General features: G+C 35.6%; 1 protein-coding gene across 1 annotated transcript in view; it reads right to left on the reverse strand.

Moving 5' to 3' along the window:
- Positions 1 to 15,660, reverse strand: part of LOC149794172 (lysophosphatidic acid phosphatase type 6-like) — a 68,636-nt gene that overhangs the window by 16,274 nt on the left and 36,702 nt on the right. Inside the window, exons 7-10 of the mRNA XM_089968277.1 lie at positions 15,060 to 15,160; positions 11,149 to 11,229; positions 9,072 to 9,237; positions 3,260 to 3,395 (exon numbers count right to left, since the gene is read on the reverse strand). Coding sequence (XP_089824403.1) covers positions 3,260 to 3,395; positions 9,072 to 9,237; positions 11,149 to 11,229; positions 15,060 to 15,160 — 484 coding nt within the window. The remainder of the gene's footprint in view (positions 1 to 3,259; positions 3,396 to 9,071; positions 9,238 to 11,148; positions 11,230 to 15,059; positions 15,161 to 15,660) is intronic.

The following is a 15,660-nucleotide window of genomic DNA, read 5'->3' on the forward strand; positions in this document are numbered from 1 at the left end:
ATTAAATTTGTTTAGAAATGCACATGCTATCATAAAGAACAGAAGACCCTTCACTGATTTTGTATGGATGTGTCAGCTGGATGAGGTGAAAGCAGTTGATGTTGGTGAGACTTCCAGGAATAATAAACAGGTTGTTACATTTACTCACTACATGTTTGAAAGTGAAAGGCAGAAATTTGTGAAAGGTGTGAATGAAGCAAGGTTTCATGCAGTAGTGTGCGACGGTTGTACTGACAGTTCAATTCAGGAGGAGGAGAGATTAATCATCATTACTAGCAACTGATAGTGTAGATAAGGCAGATGCTGAAGGAATCCTGAAGGTGATCACCACTGCACTCAATAATGCTGGAATCACTAATTGGCAGAAAAAGATTGGTGCATTTGGTAGTAACAGAGCAAGTGTAATGATGGGCAAAAATGCTGGAGTTGTATCTAAACTGAAAAACATCCATCTCGCTTTACAGGGTATTCACTGCTTTGCACACTGGCTTGAGTTGACATAAAGATGGGGATGATAGCATGTCAATTTTGGTGGATCATTTCTGGCCAGTGCTTGTCAGTGCAGGTGTGGATGCTGATGCAGTGTAATTGGAATGGGACATTTAAATAGTTTAGTCTACAGCAAGTAGGTATATATTCAAATATTTAAAAATAAATACAAGAAACATCATTGATGCCAGATTTATTAAAAATTCTTTATTTAGCATAGTATCTTGATTACAAAAGGTAACCATTTAAAGAAAAAAAAAAGCTTTTAAAACCAATTCCATATAAACATTATTTAAGCACTGACGTTACATTCTTCTGTATCTAAATTTATTCAAATTAATATTTTCCTAATGTATTCTGTTATCTTGCAGCTACAAAGACATCTGTGCTTTGACTTGGCCCACAGCTGTAAAATCATGTGCTGCTGACCGAAAGAATATTCTGGCATTGATTGACCTTATCCTGACAATCCCAGCCCACTCTGATGACCGCAAGAATATTCTGGCATTGATTGACCTTATCCTGACAATCCCAGCCCACTCTGATGACCACAAGAATATTCTGGCCTTGATTGACCTTATCCTGACAATCCCAGCCCACTCTGATGACCGCAAGAATATTCTGGCATTGATTGACCTTATCCTGACAATCCCAGCCCACTCTGATGACCACAAGAATATTCTGGCATTGATTGACCTTATCCCGACAATCTCAGCCCACTCTGATGACCACAAGAATATTCTGGCATTGATTGACCTTATCCCGACAATCTCAGCCCACTCTGCTAATGCTGAGAGGGGTTTCTCAGAGATGAAAATGGTGAAGAGTGACTGTAAATCATGTTTGTGACCTTGGGTTCTGTCCGACCAACTCTTTATAATGTTCTATACAAATGATAATCCAACATATGATCCATCACCAGCAATACATTTGTGGAATATTTCAGGGAGATGGGTAAGGAGACTAAAATAATCCCATATGGACCCAGAGTGCAGGTGGAGGATGAGAAAGGAGACCTGGGTCCCTTTCTGGAATTGGATCCAGATTATCTTGAGAAACAAGAAATGTAAAATGACTCAATGATTTGAAGTGGGATTTATGCTACTGTACTTCTGCATTTCATATGATAATGCTATTATGAAATAAAATTGTTGTGAATCTCATTACAAGTGTGTGACATTGTTTTGTGGACAGGACTAGTAAAGATTTGGCAGGACTAGTAAATTTCTCTGTATACTAGTCCTTCTGGCTAAAAAGAAATTTGTGTTGAATTCGAGCCTAGTCCTACAATGTAAGACATAGCACATGTTGGTTTTGTTTTAGTGCTATGTCTTACTATCCAAATAACGACCTTGTATAGCATGTTCTGATGTCATTGACATCAGAACGAGTAGTCAAAGTTTCCATAATATCTCACACATTTGGCAACATATATCGACACTCTTTCACTAATTTATGTGTAATTAATATACTTACTGTGCTGTCTTTATCCTGGCAGAATGAAAATATGACACTAGCAAATGTATGCATTTTCATGTTCCGTTGACATACATTTGAATTTGTTGCAATGCGATGGTAGTTGAGGTATGCCGAAGTATGTTTAAATAGGTTCATGTGGTGGATATATTTCCTGTACGAAACAAAATGTTGCTTTGCAGTTCCAATTGGCATAATATATTTTTATTTGTTTCATTAAAGAATAATATTTTAACTTAACCCAATTTTGACATTCCTGGCTTTCATCGCTTTTCAGGCCAACAAAACTTGAAAACAGGTCCATTTGCTTTGTGAGAGTTTGAATTTATTAGAGAAATGACATCAGAGTAACTAAGGTCTGACTAAAACATTATGACTTTATTTTGTAGAAAAGTGTCATTATTTTAGTTGCAAGTTGTGAAGGACGTTCCTGAAAATTTTACTTTCACTAAAATGTTAGTCGACATCAAAACACACTACACAGTGCTGTTAGTTAGGCAGTAAGACCCTGATGCCCAAAACCTAAATATTAGGGTCAAGGTCTTACATACAGGACTAAATTTGACCCCTTGGTATATTAGGCAGCTTGGGCTCGCTTAAGATGTGCTTGTATAAAAAAACTGCTAGCTCTGCATGGTCATTTTCACTTCCTGGACTTCAGAGGTAAATTGTAAAAAAAAGAGCCGATAACTTTTTTTACTTTTCAGATATTTTGTAATTGGTTCATTGCACTTTCAGTAAATGCTATTGTCTACTTCAGCAAAATTCGTTTTCCCTATTTTAATAACTGCTAAAGTTAGTGTACTTTTGATTAATTCTGGCTAATTTGTCAAGCACAGGGGAGCATCCATTTTGTTGTACCGTGTGCTTAGATCATGCACAATTTCCACAAGTACAGTATCCAAAGAAATGTCAGCCACATTACATGAAAGTAACATAGAGGTATGCCAACATTATCTCTACTGTGCATGTTACAAATGCAAACAACTTCACCTTACCTACATCACTCTCTCAAAAGTACAAATTAACTGGTGAGCGCCCCCTGACTAATAGCTGCTGACCGATGCTATGAATATTAACTGCTGACTGATGCTACGACTATTAACTGCTGACTGATGCTATGACTATTAACTGCTGACTGATGCTATGACTATTAACTGCTGACTGATGCTATGACTAATAGCTTCCAACTGATGCTATGACTAATAGCTCCTGAAGCTTATTAAAAAAAGCACATATTTTCTTTTGAAGAAAATCCTCTTAACAATTGTATAAGACAAAAATTAAATCTTACCACTGACTGTTGCTCCCAATGTGTTTGATGCACACAAAGATTCATACTCCTTCTTCTGTACTGTATACTCGCTTATAGCTTTCTTAAAATCCGAGAGAGAACAAAGTTCTTTTTCACATCCACGTACAACTTTATTCTGTCCAATGATAAAATGATACATTAAAAATTAAAAGTCCACATAACTGATCATTATTAAACTAATTAATCATAAAGTTTAAATATGGACTAAAAAGAAAATATAAATTAGAAGAATGTTAATGTGCAAAACAAACACATGATTACCATACCTGGAAATGTTCAATTTTCAATAACTGTGTATTACATGTTTTCAATATCTACTCAGTTTCCTTATTTATGGTTGAACTGAAATATAATCTATAGAATTCAAGAAGTGTTAATGTTCTCATCCCAGGCTCATTTAGAGACATCTTTTTTACGACTACAGTTTGTCTGTTATGGTAACATTAACATGTACTCTAAAGAAAATAATAAGCTTATGTAGGAAATTGGCAAAAAACTTTTGTTTTCTTTTGATAATTAACTTGGTTCTAAATTTTATTTCTCATCTATAATCTCAGTATCTGAAATTTCTTCGTGGTTATATGGTAATCAATGCTTCATTGATTCAGTATTGTTTTTTTTCAAGGTACTCAGTGATGACTGAAGCCTTGATGTGCTAAATATATTTACATTGCTTTTTCAGTGTAAATTTGCACTTTGTTTGCTTCTCTTCAGACCTGGTTCTTTCTTTTATTTCTTATCTTACACCAGACTATCTGATGCTAAAGCTTTGAGGTGCCAAATATGATTATGATGCATTGTCCTGGTAAATTCTAGCTTGGACACCAAGACAAATTTCATGTGTTCTGATTGTCCAAATAAGTACAAACACTGGACCTGAATTTTCACATAGCATCCAGAGTCCATCTTGAATCAGAATGAATACAGCCAGACAAAGTATCAATGTGGGTCATGTCAGAAACTCATACACTGTGAAAGGAAAGCTAACCATCATTGCCTAAGCACATGGTAACATAGCCACTGGGAGGGTGTTCAATAATGGAGAGTTTTCTATTAGGGAGTGGAGAAGAATGAAAGAAAGACTGAAATAAATGCTGAGGACAAAACAGGCAGACTGAGGTACAAGCATAAATTATTTGGACATAGAAAGTAGACTCCTCAAATGGTAGATGGATCAAAGACAGTGAATCTCTGTATCCAACAGATATTCACTTTCAGTCACAACTGATTGCAAAACATAAGATAATAGCTACATGTGTATGTGAGCTGGATCTATACATTTCTATGATCGCAGTGTACCAATTTGGCAATGCATGCACAAGCTGCTTAAAGATTATGACAATTTGCTCAAAGATCCAGTTATTCATCATTAAACAGTACAAAAGATACAACTCTTGAGTTAAACCATATAGGAATTGCTGAGCGATTTTCCTTGTCATATGATCTTACAACCAACACCACTACCCAGACCAGCAGTAAGAGGATTCTCATCTGGTACCAGAAGAAAGGATGGATTGACAAAATACAGATGAAGGACTGTTTAAAGAATGCATGGAAAAATGACCTGGTGGTTACACCAGAAAAAGCCTAATGGTTCCAAATGCTGTCCGATGCTACAAGTTGGACCCTGTCAAGGATATGCTAAAAAGACCGACCATCTGACCACTCTGGGCATACTTTCTGGTGGTATGACATTAATGCTCCAGCCCTAAGATGTCACCATCAACATGCCCATGAAAAAAATGCTCAGAATAAAATGGTCTGAGTGGTATGCTAACAACTAGCACACATTTATGCTGCTGAAGAACGACAGAACACCACACTGACCAACCTCCATTGAGGATGCATCGGCAGAGATAGATCTGAGCATCATCATCCATTCCTTCATAGAGTGTTGCATCTAAAACTAAATGGATGGCAAAGAGGACGATGTCTTGTGGGGAAGATATCTTAAGCAAAGAGTGCGACAATGAAGACAATGATGACAGTTATTATGCAGCAATGTCCAGAACGATGACTGACAATGATGAAGAGGAAACTGAAGTACCTGATCAACACGATGAATGTTAAAATATTGAAAGGCCAATCATAATATTCCAAAGATATGCTTTCAATATTGCTACTTTTTCATTCTTTAAGATATATGTTAAAAAATAAATTGGTCAAGACCACGGTGCCATGTACTAACAGTGGTTTATTGTAAACTAATCATATGATGTGCAACAAATGATCAGTGGACTATCAAAAATGGCTGACTAGTGTTGCACTACAAAAAAGGAGTCAAATTACAAAGGTTTTTAAAATGTACTATATCACATGCACATCATATGGCAGATATGTTTTTATACCTCATTTTGGGTCAAAAATAGGGGTGCATGTTACGCATAAAAATATGATAATCAGTGTAATTTACATTTTCATTGCCAACACTATGAGTCACATCAAAGGAAGAATAAATTACTTAACAGTGTTGTGTAAACTTTACTGGTCTAAGTCTACCTTTTACAGCAAAACTAAGACAAGTCAAAATATCATCCAGTATAGCTTACACGTCACAGATTCATAGACAACTACATTTATTTAGGTACACCTAAATAAAAGCAAACATTTTATTAATTCTGTCTCACTATTCTTTTAAACTATAACAAATTATGGACAGGTTGCTTTTTTGTATAGACAAGTAATTTATTTAACTTATATTTCTTTGGACTATTGGATTTTGAAAAAAATTCAGCAAAGTTGGTCTAACATCACAAGGTTTGAAGAAAGAAAGTATGCATGTTGCTATTTCTGGCATCATTACTGATTATCCAATGAACCTCCCACTCTATACAAAAACAGCAGTTTGCATGAAATGACTGATGCATGGTCACAATTCTTTGTACATATGCTATTAAGATTTTCTTGTCTGTTGTACAATTATAATAAATTCCATTTGCTTATCTGTCAACAATTCATCAAATCATCCCCATTATAAAATGAAGGGCCTAATAAATGAGCAAAACTCTTAAATGCAGTATCAGTGCAGAAAAAGATTGCCATCAAATTGATACCCTGAACCATACTCATATTGTTGTAAAATATTACACAAAAACTATGGTGCAATTATGAAGTAAACAATTTTGTAAATATAAAGGTCTACAACACTGTTCAGAATGAAACATTATAGCATGCCAAAGATCAAAGCAGCATACTTCATTAAAAGTAAACAACAAAGTACATGAACTTACTGAACAGTTATATAAATGTTGTTTTGCTTGAAAACTTCTGACATAAAGATTGGACACTATGATTTATGGAGGACCTTATCGCGACTGTTGGAACCTAATGATCTCTGGTGAAATCCTGGAAAAGTAATGTAAAAGTAAATTACTGAACCCATGTGAGATCTTGATAACATAAACCTATATTTGAAGTCTGAATAATATCAGTAAAAACAATTGTGGTTTCCATAGTGGTAAAAAGAAATGTGGTTTCCATAGTGGTAAAAAGAAATGTGGTTTCCATAGTGGTAAAAAGAATAGTGGTTTCCATAGTGGTAAAAAGAAATGTGGTTTCCATATGGTAAAAAGAAATGTGGCTTCCATAGTGGTAAAAAAAACTGTGGTTTCCATAGTGGTAAAAAGAAATATGGTTTCCATTGCATTAAAAAGAAATGTGGTTTCCATAGTGGTAAAAAGAATAGTGGTTTCCATAGTGGTAAAAAGAAATGTGGTTTCCATAGTGGTAAAAAGAATTGTGGTTTCCACAGTGGTAAAAAGCTCAGCCATCAGGCACCAGATCACCTCAAACATATGTTTGGATATTGATTATTATCTAAAGTATCCAAGATCTCTTGATCAAAATCAGAAAAGAAATGTGGCTTCCAGAGTGGTAACCACAGACAATCAGGTGAAAGATAAAATTGTTAATGTACATGGATCTCAATCAGTATTGACCCCTTACAAGGATCCTGATATAATAAACCTAAAATTCAAGTTGCATTAAAATTGGGTCAGAAATATGGCTTCTAGAGTGGCAATAAGCTCAGCCAATCAGACTGAAGATTGCATCAATAATATTTGTGCATCTTGCTCATTCTCAACTTTGTCCACAAACTTGATGACATAAGCATACATTGCATGTCTGATCAAAATCAAATCACAAATATGGCCTCAGAGAGTTAACAAGCTTAGTACTCATGTGCATGATCAAAAAATTAACATGGATGGATTTCACTCATTACCAAATGTATTCAAGATCTTAATGCTATGAAGTACATACCATAGTTATTCTAACAGACACCCCTGGCACGGTGCAATTTACAAAAAGTACTATTAGCATTAGTGCCATCATCTAAAATACCCTGCAGAAAAGAGTCTAAAAATAAAATCAACCAAAGCCAGCAACATACCAGCCACACATGTAACAACTGATCCAGTGTTGTAACTTTCCACTCACTTTTAATGAGATTCTAGTTGTTCTGATTTTTCTAACAATTGTTGGATTACTCATATACATTCTTAATTATTTAGACATACCATAATGAATATATATATGGATCTATAAGCTCCGAATAGGTAAGAATTTCTTCTGTTTTTAAAATACGGCCTCTAAAGTGGGAACAAGCTCAGACAATTTGATCCAAGATAATCTCATCAATATGACCTCACTCATTACTTAACTCATATCTACCAAAGTTGATCTAAACTGGATCAGAAATCTGACCTCAAGCATGGTAAACACAGTCAGCCATTCAGATATAAGACTACATTATTAATATTTGTGAATCTTGCTCTTTACTGAATCCATCCATATCTGGATATCAGCCCTTATCTCCATTTTGATCCAAATAAGATCAAAAATATGGCTGACTGAGTGGAAGCAAGCTCAGCCAATCAGAACACCTCATTAGTATGCATAAATCTCACTCATTACTGAACTTGTCTGAGATCTTGTGTTTGTTTGTGATTTGGATTTTTAACGTAGCTTTAACAATTTTTCAGTCATATCACTAAAATGTGTGCAGTGTGACAGTTTATAGTGATGTCTAGCACTGGAGCATCATGCCGCAGACATGTAGCATGATGTCCCACCCAGTCACATTATCCTGACACCAGGCCGACCAGTCCTAACACTAACCTCTTAATGCTGAGCACCAAGCGAGGATGCTGTTAGTATCATTTTTGAAAGTCTTTGGTATGACTCAACCGGGGATGAAACCCATGACCTCCCACATCCGAGGCAGACACTCTAACCACTAGGCCACCGGAGCGGTGCATCTGAGATCTTAATAATGTAAACATAAACTCTATGTTTAATCAAAACTGGATCAGAAATATTAACTCCAGAAGGGTAATAAGGTTAGAAAATCAGAAGCATGATCACTTCCTGGATCCTGCTCATTATCAAACTCATTTCAACGTTATTCCGTGTTTATTTGAAATTAAGATGAAAAATATCTACTCCACAGTGGTAACAAGCAACTGTTTAAGGATGGACAATTAATGACTGACAATGCATAATGGATGCAGGGCCAGGTAAGCTAAGAACTAACTGTGCAAATGCAATACACTAAGCTTTGCTCAACTGTCTTCTATTGTATCCTTTTTATAGGTGAAAGAAAAATTACTCATGGCAGCTACTTTTCTTGATGGATATCTTTTATCACTCAGTACCACACATTAAAAGCCAATCACAAAAAACCAATAGTCTTGTGCGACTAAACTGGCACCTAATGCTATCGTTATTACATACAATACAGGTTTTGTGTCTCTACTCTTGCAGTAAATGCAGACCTAAAGGAACTTACCTGTCCATTATACTTGATCTTTACATATTCCATTTTCTTGGAATCCTCATACAATTCAAAGCGTATGTTAGCTGCAAAGGGAGGCCACTGGTTGTCAAAAATATTTAAGGCATGGAGAACACCAACAATAGTGGAATCGTGAGCAGAGAAGAGGTAAAGTTTAGGTCTGAAATGATAAAATACACATAAGAGGTATATAATCTATGCAGAGTATGTTGAAAAGTGGTTTTTATTGGTCGGTGTTGACAGAGGTAATGTTTGCTCTTTTATAAAACAAACTGAATGATGAAACTTGGCTGATATTGGAGAACAGTGATTTTTCTGGGGGTTATAACGTTTCATTACAGATGGGCAAATAAATCTTAAAGGATATTTAAAGCAGGAGCTAGAAAAACATTTTTCTGACTTAATACATAGAAAGTTTTGTATATTTACAGACTTGTCAACCCTAACCAGACCTTCTACCAAGAAAGTCAATATCTTTTTAACATTCGATCAATTTTCAGTCATATGTAATAAAATATCATGTATTGCTTTTATCGACTTGGAAAATATGCCTCTAAAAAGTTCACAACTGTAATCTGAGATAGTGTAGGCAACATTATCTTTTGTGCAAAAGCTCATAGTTCAGTTACAGAAACTAGTTCCATAACCCATGCAGGTCAATGTATATTTACTAAATCCTAACAGGACATCATCATTTTTATTCTTAATTTCACTCTTTGGTAGGAATCATCTCTCCCATCATGAGCAGAATTAGCGAATATGACATGCAGGTTATCCAAAATTCTCCCAACCATGCAAAAGCCCATCAGGGAATACATGTCCATGTGTTATACAGTTCAATTCATACTCATATTACCATGTTACAGTAATATTTTAAAAGACTCATTTCCTATTCAAACAATGAATAAAGTTCAAAATAGTAAATGAGTCTAATGTTGATTATATAATTATATTTTACATTTCAGCTAACTGAAATTCAAGGGTAAATTATTAAAGATGATAACCTGTTTAATTTTTATATATTTGGTAATTCATTCATTGCACTTTGACAACCTGATATTGTCTCATCTGACAAAATTTGTTTTCCCTATTGTAATGGCTGCTAAAGATGGAGTAATTTAGACTAATTTGGGCTGATATTTTGTGTACCTGGGATCAGCCATTTTGGTCAGCTGTGTGCTTAAATCATGTACAATTTCCTTCAGTGCAATATCCAACAAAAAAACTTTGGCCACCATACATGTAAGAAACATAGCAGTATGCCAACATTCTGCATTGTGCATGTTGCAAAAGCGGTTGACTAATATGGAAGGGCACTCTATGGATATTGTATGTTTTAGAAAGTGACAGATGTAAGGTTAAGTGTCATCCCAGTGAAGGTAACAAATGCAGGTAGCAGGTGCTGTATTACTGCCATTAAAAAAAATATGGGTATCATGGGACATAATATGATGTATGTCGTATGACTTCTATCAACAATGCATTACACAATACCCCTTTTTTGTTGAGTCAGCCTTTTTGGGGTACAAAGTATAATGTTTAATACTGTGCTGAATCAAAAAATTTTGAACAATAATGTATTTACTGAACATGCACAATGATGCTAAAGTGATGGCTATGTTGAGCCTCCAGTAAGGCTGCATCATAATCACTGAGCTTAAGCAAAAAAACATCAATACTGACCATAATTATAGACTGTAGGTCAACATAGGATGGATGTAAGTACAGTTACACAAACATTACTATTGACCATAATTATAGACTGTGGGTCAACATAGGATGGATGTAAGTACAGTTACACAAACATTACTATTGACCATAATTATAGACTGTGGGTCAACATAGGATGGATGTAAGTACAGTTACACAAACATTCACCAATGCTAAAGTGATGGCCTTTTCAGGCTTAAAATAAGATGGGTTCAACACAAATTAATATATTTTCTATTTTACTTATGTTCATATGCAATGAGTGCAGACACTGCCTGCACAATGGCTGATCTGGGACTACACACATTTTGCAGCTGTATGATCATAATACACTGGTATTTACTGTGCAGTAAAGCCTTACCCATTCTTTTTCTGCATATTTTCAAGAACACAGGAAAGAAAGCGTCCTGAGGTAAGTTTGGTTGCCAATGGCTGTTCAGTCCTGAAAAAGTAAGGAAACATTCCATATACAATGAACATAACCAGTGTACTACAGAATGCACTCACTCTGCACTTCTGCAGTCTTAGGTTTAATCAATGATTTAGTCACAGGAAATGAATAATAGAATTCATCATATGCGCTGATATGAAATAATAAAAAACTACCATAAGGTGCAAAATGTTAGCCATTATCAAGCTTCTGCCCACTGATTATGATTCCCCACATCAGCAATCATGATTATTTTCCATCATTTCTCATCAGGAAGTTGTGTAGGGAAAAAAGACGGTGTTTCCTTGGCATGGATATAGCTTTATAAATATAAAGCATTCAAAGTTTAATTCACAATCAAGAATTTGCTGCAAACAAAATTTGATTTTTATAATCTGGCAAACTTTCTAATACTAAAATCCAATTCTTTTTATTGTGAAGATCATGACAAATTATAAATACGACCACTACCTCACAAATTCAGCACTTACATGCCAAAACATGATACTGCAACCATCTTGCCTTGCTTTAGCAACAATAGTGCAAAGAGATCAATTGCTTGCTTAAAAAGTAAGTCAAAATAGCCTCCCTTGTAAGATTTCTCAATGACTTCACTATAACCAGGGGACTCCAAACATGGAAACTTTCAAACAGAACAGAAGAAAAACAAAGAAATGGAACTGCATTGATATCAACCAAAGAAATAATTTCACCCAAGAGTGAAGTTACTCTATAATTTATTTTCATGATAAATTTGGAAGTGATGTTCATGTATGAATGTAGCTAATTCATGCGAAAACATTTTACAGATTGGCTACTCTGATGATCCCAACCTAGACTGCATTAATCTGTCTCAATATCAATACAATGGTTATTGATGAAAATTTTAAATGCAAAAACAAAAGAATGCAGATATTGCCAACTTAAAGGTCAATATGGGGAAATCTTCAAACTGTTAATTTTTTCATGCTTATTGCCTTCAGAGGAGCAGCCCTTTTTATAATTACTACGGTAATGATTATCTGTTAATTAGTCACAATGGCCTGTTTACTAGCCTTTAGCTGTTCTGCAAAGTGGCTGTAAGGGGAGAGTGTCCCAGGGGGAAATGAGGCATGTCAAAGGGAAATCACTACCTTAGGCTATCTTGATCATTTAAAATCAAAATGTAAACAAAAAATAACAGTATTCACTTTACTTATGCTTAGAATATTCCAGCTTTCAGCAAATCACCGCTTTATGTAAAACCTGTCATCCAAACTGAACCCGTAATGTAAGTTATTGAACTTGCAGAACCTGCTCATTAAGTTTGAAACCCATTTTTCTGATGGAGATGACAGTGATAGCATTTGGCATTTATTGCACTGACTCCATGAATGCTAGCAATGAAACAGCAGTTCATTAGTTCCAAGTGTTTCTTTCCTTTTCAATGGTTACTTAAGGCAGCAATTCCCACTAAAGCACTATCTCTGTTTTTCTTCTGCACTACTGTGCTGCAAGGTTGCATCTTTCCTCATCCACTTAATAAAGTCTTTGTCTTGTTGCCCACATTTTTCCGGGCATTAATAATGATTGTTTGTTCAAAAGACTGTCACAAATCAACTGCCCTTGCTTGGCAGAAAATTTAAAACTTTGTGAAGTGAAAGAATGCGCATGTGTTATACTCAAACCTTACAAACCGTAACATAAATGACTAGAAAGTAAACTTTTCCATCATATTTTATTTTTAAGCAAAATCTCCCCCAGTGCAATGACTTTCATTGACCTAGCTGTAATATCACTGACTTTCAATGACCTTTAATGACTGTGCTGAACTTGTATGGGCCATTATTGGCTATACTGAGCAATAGCCATTGCCACCATTCTTAGACTGGCATTATATCTTGACCATAGTGTGAGCAGTCCAAGGCATGGTGATATACTGGGATGAAATCTGTTACTGGCTATCACATGATAGATCACTGTAGCCAGTACTGGGAAAATTGATGTCTGGTCCACCTTTGTCCCTGTATCATGCCAAAGGTTGCAATGATGGGTGTAACAGTATAAAAAGCTGTCAGAATATTCTAACATACACAGATCAATTTTTTTTCTACCCTCAACTGACCATATTGTACATGCACTGCACATGTCTACAACTGCACCTGGTATAATAAATGCAGGTGACATGATTAATTTAAGATGGCTCTGACTCATACTGCTAAAATTGACAAAGTGATAAATATTTGTTGGGAATGAAAGTCAAGTGAGAAAAAGGTAGAAAGCAGGTGAAGTGTACATCACAGAAGTTACAAAACTCCAAGATAACACTCCAGTAGTGAAAAGGCACCAATAAAAGTGGAATCTGTGAGGTCTCCGCACTCCAGAATGAGTTGAAATAGAAAGTAGTGACCATAGAGTTCTTGGTGCCAATTACTAGTCCAAAGGAAGACCACTCTTGACTTACTTTTCAAGAATGCATGTTGTTCCTCAACAAATGCAAGATGGTTTAACAAATCTGGCACTTTATTTGTGGGGTAGTGGCTGCATATTATGCACAATAGTTGGTAAGAAACAATGCAAAAATTCACGACAAGATAATGGCATCTAAAGAGTCGTTGTTGTTGTTGTTGTTGTTTGGTTTAATGCCAGTATTAATAGTAGAGGAAGAACTCGGGGAAAACCCTGGGAAAAACCACCCTGGGACTACGAGAAGCTACTGGCAAGCTTTCTCACATACCCACATTGGCTGAATCCCAGACTTGAACCCACGCAAAAAGAGGTGTGATGGCAGTGATCCATAACAAAGAGTGCTTTAGACCACCTGGCCACTCAGGGCCCCTTCAAAAGAGTCAATGACTGCACTCATGCATGATAAGCATAAAACACATGCCTTTCTCAAACGGGCAAACTGTATTACACTTATACAAGGATAAGAAAATAAGTGGTTATCCATCAAAAGCATCTCATATCTTCTAAAAAAAAATCCACAACAAAGACTACCATATGGCAATATCTGAGCTGCTAGTGTATGCAAAACTAGTAACCATAAAATGAGTTATGCAACACTAGTAACCATAAAATGAGTTATGCAACACTAGTAACCATAAAATGAGTTAGATCAAAATTTGAATGGTGTGACAATCACAACCACCAGCATCAGTGTAAACATTTTCATATAAGGCAGCAATCAGAAGGGATCGACCTTTAACAGAACCACATATGTATCACTTAATACATATTCTGCATATAAAAATCATCTATTCGTTACAACTATTATATGGTCAAGTACAGGGGATAACAATTCCCAAGTCAAACTAAGGCAGAAAACTAGAGTGAAATGTTGTGTTAGTGAGTTTCATCAAAGGAGTTTTATATTTAATGCCCAAAAAAGAGATAATGGAATTCAAATGTGACTTTTACAACCATTTTCTGCAGTATTTATCCAAGCCAATAAACCATAAAATGGATCGGTCAACCCCTGGAGTGGTCAGCCCACACATGTATGAGGGTACTTTTACTTTTGTGGTTGGACCACCCCAGTGATCTAAGTGGTTAGAGATTATGCCTTGGATGCAGAAGGTTGTGGCTTTAAACTCTAGCCGAAGTATACCAATGACTTATAAAAATGGTACTAACAGCTGCCTTACTAGACACTCAGTATTAAGAGGGTAGTGCTAGGACAGGTCAGTCTGGTGTCAGGATAATGTGACTGGGTGGGTAATTATGCTACATGGAATAGAGGTGTCCGAAGATGCTTGCATGAGGTAAATGGTTGATATTGTTTCCAATTTTGTCTTGGTAATTTATGTAAGTTATGTCAATTTAACAACTCTGTGCATTTGTATGATTTTGAATGTACTTACTCATGCAGCCCACAAAATGAATATAACAGCATTTCTACAGCTCTCCTATCTATCAAGTCTTCAAGCTCTAGTAACACCTTTGGCACAGGAAGCCCATGAGTCTGAAATGAAATATGTTTTAATTATTTTCCCTTATGAATACAAAATTTAGACTATGCATCCTGTATGTAAAAGAATCAATTCAGACAAAAAAGAATCCACTTATCAAGATGAGGCAAAATATATGGGAGAGGATTTAAGGAGATGGTTAGCCACATCCCTGTTTACCATAGTTTTGTTTAATTCCCTTCAAGGGGAGAAATGGTTTCAAATGACCAATAAAATAGGTAGAAACTAAAATCTAAGATGAGTACAGACGACTGATTTCTCCTATTACATTAATGTCAGTGAGACAATGGAAATATGTCATGACACATGATAATGCTGTGTTGCCTTTTACAGTCATAATCTTTGGTGAAATGATGTTATTCATACCCTTACCACAAGAGTTTGTCAATGTGACCTAATTTTACAATCACCTGAATCTGATTTGTCTGAGTTTAGGTTCTCTTCTTAAGTACTGTTGATAGTAGAATTACGAAAGTTTCAGTTTGTTTCAACA

This window comes from Sinohyriopsis cumingii, chromosome 8 (genome assembly GCF_028554795.1).
Source record: "Sinohyriopsis cumingii isolate HCF-2022 chromosome 8, ASM2855479v2, whole genome shotgun sequence".
Classification (NCBI taxonomy): Eukaryota; Metazoa; Mollusca; class Bivalvia; order Unionida; family Unionidae; genus Sinohyriopsis; species Sinohyriopsis cumingii.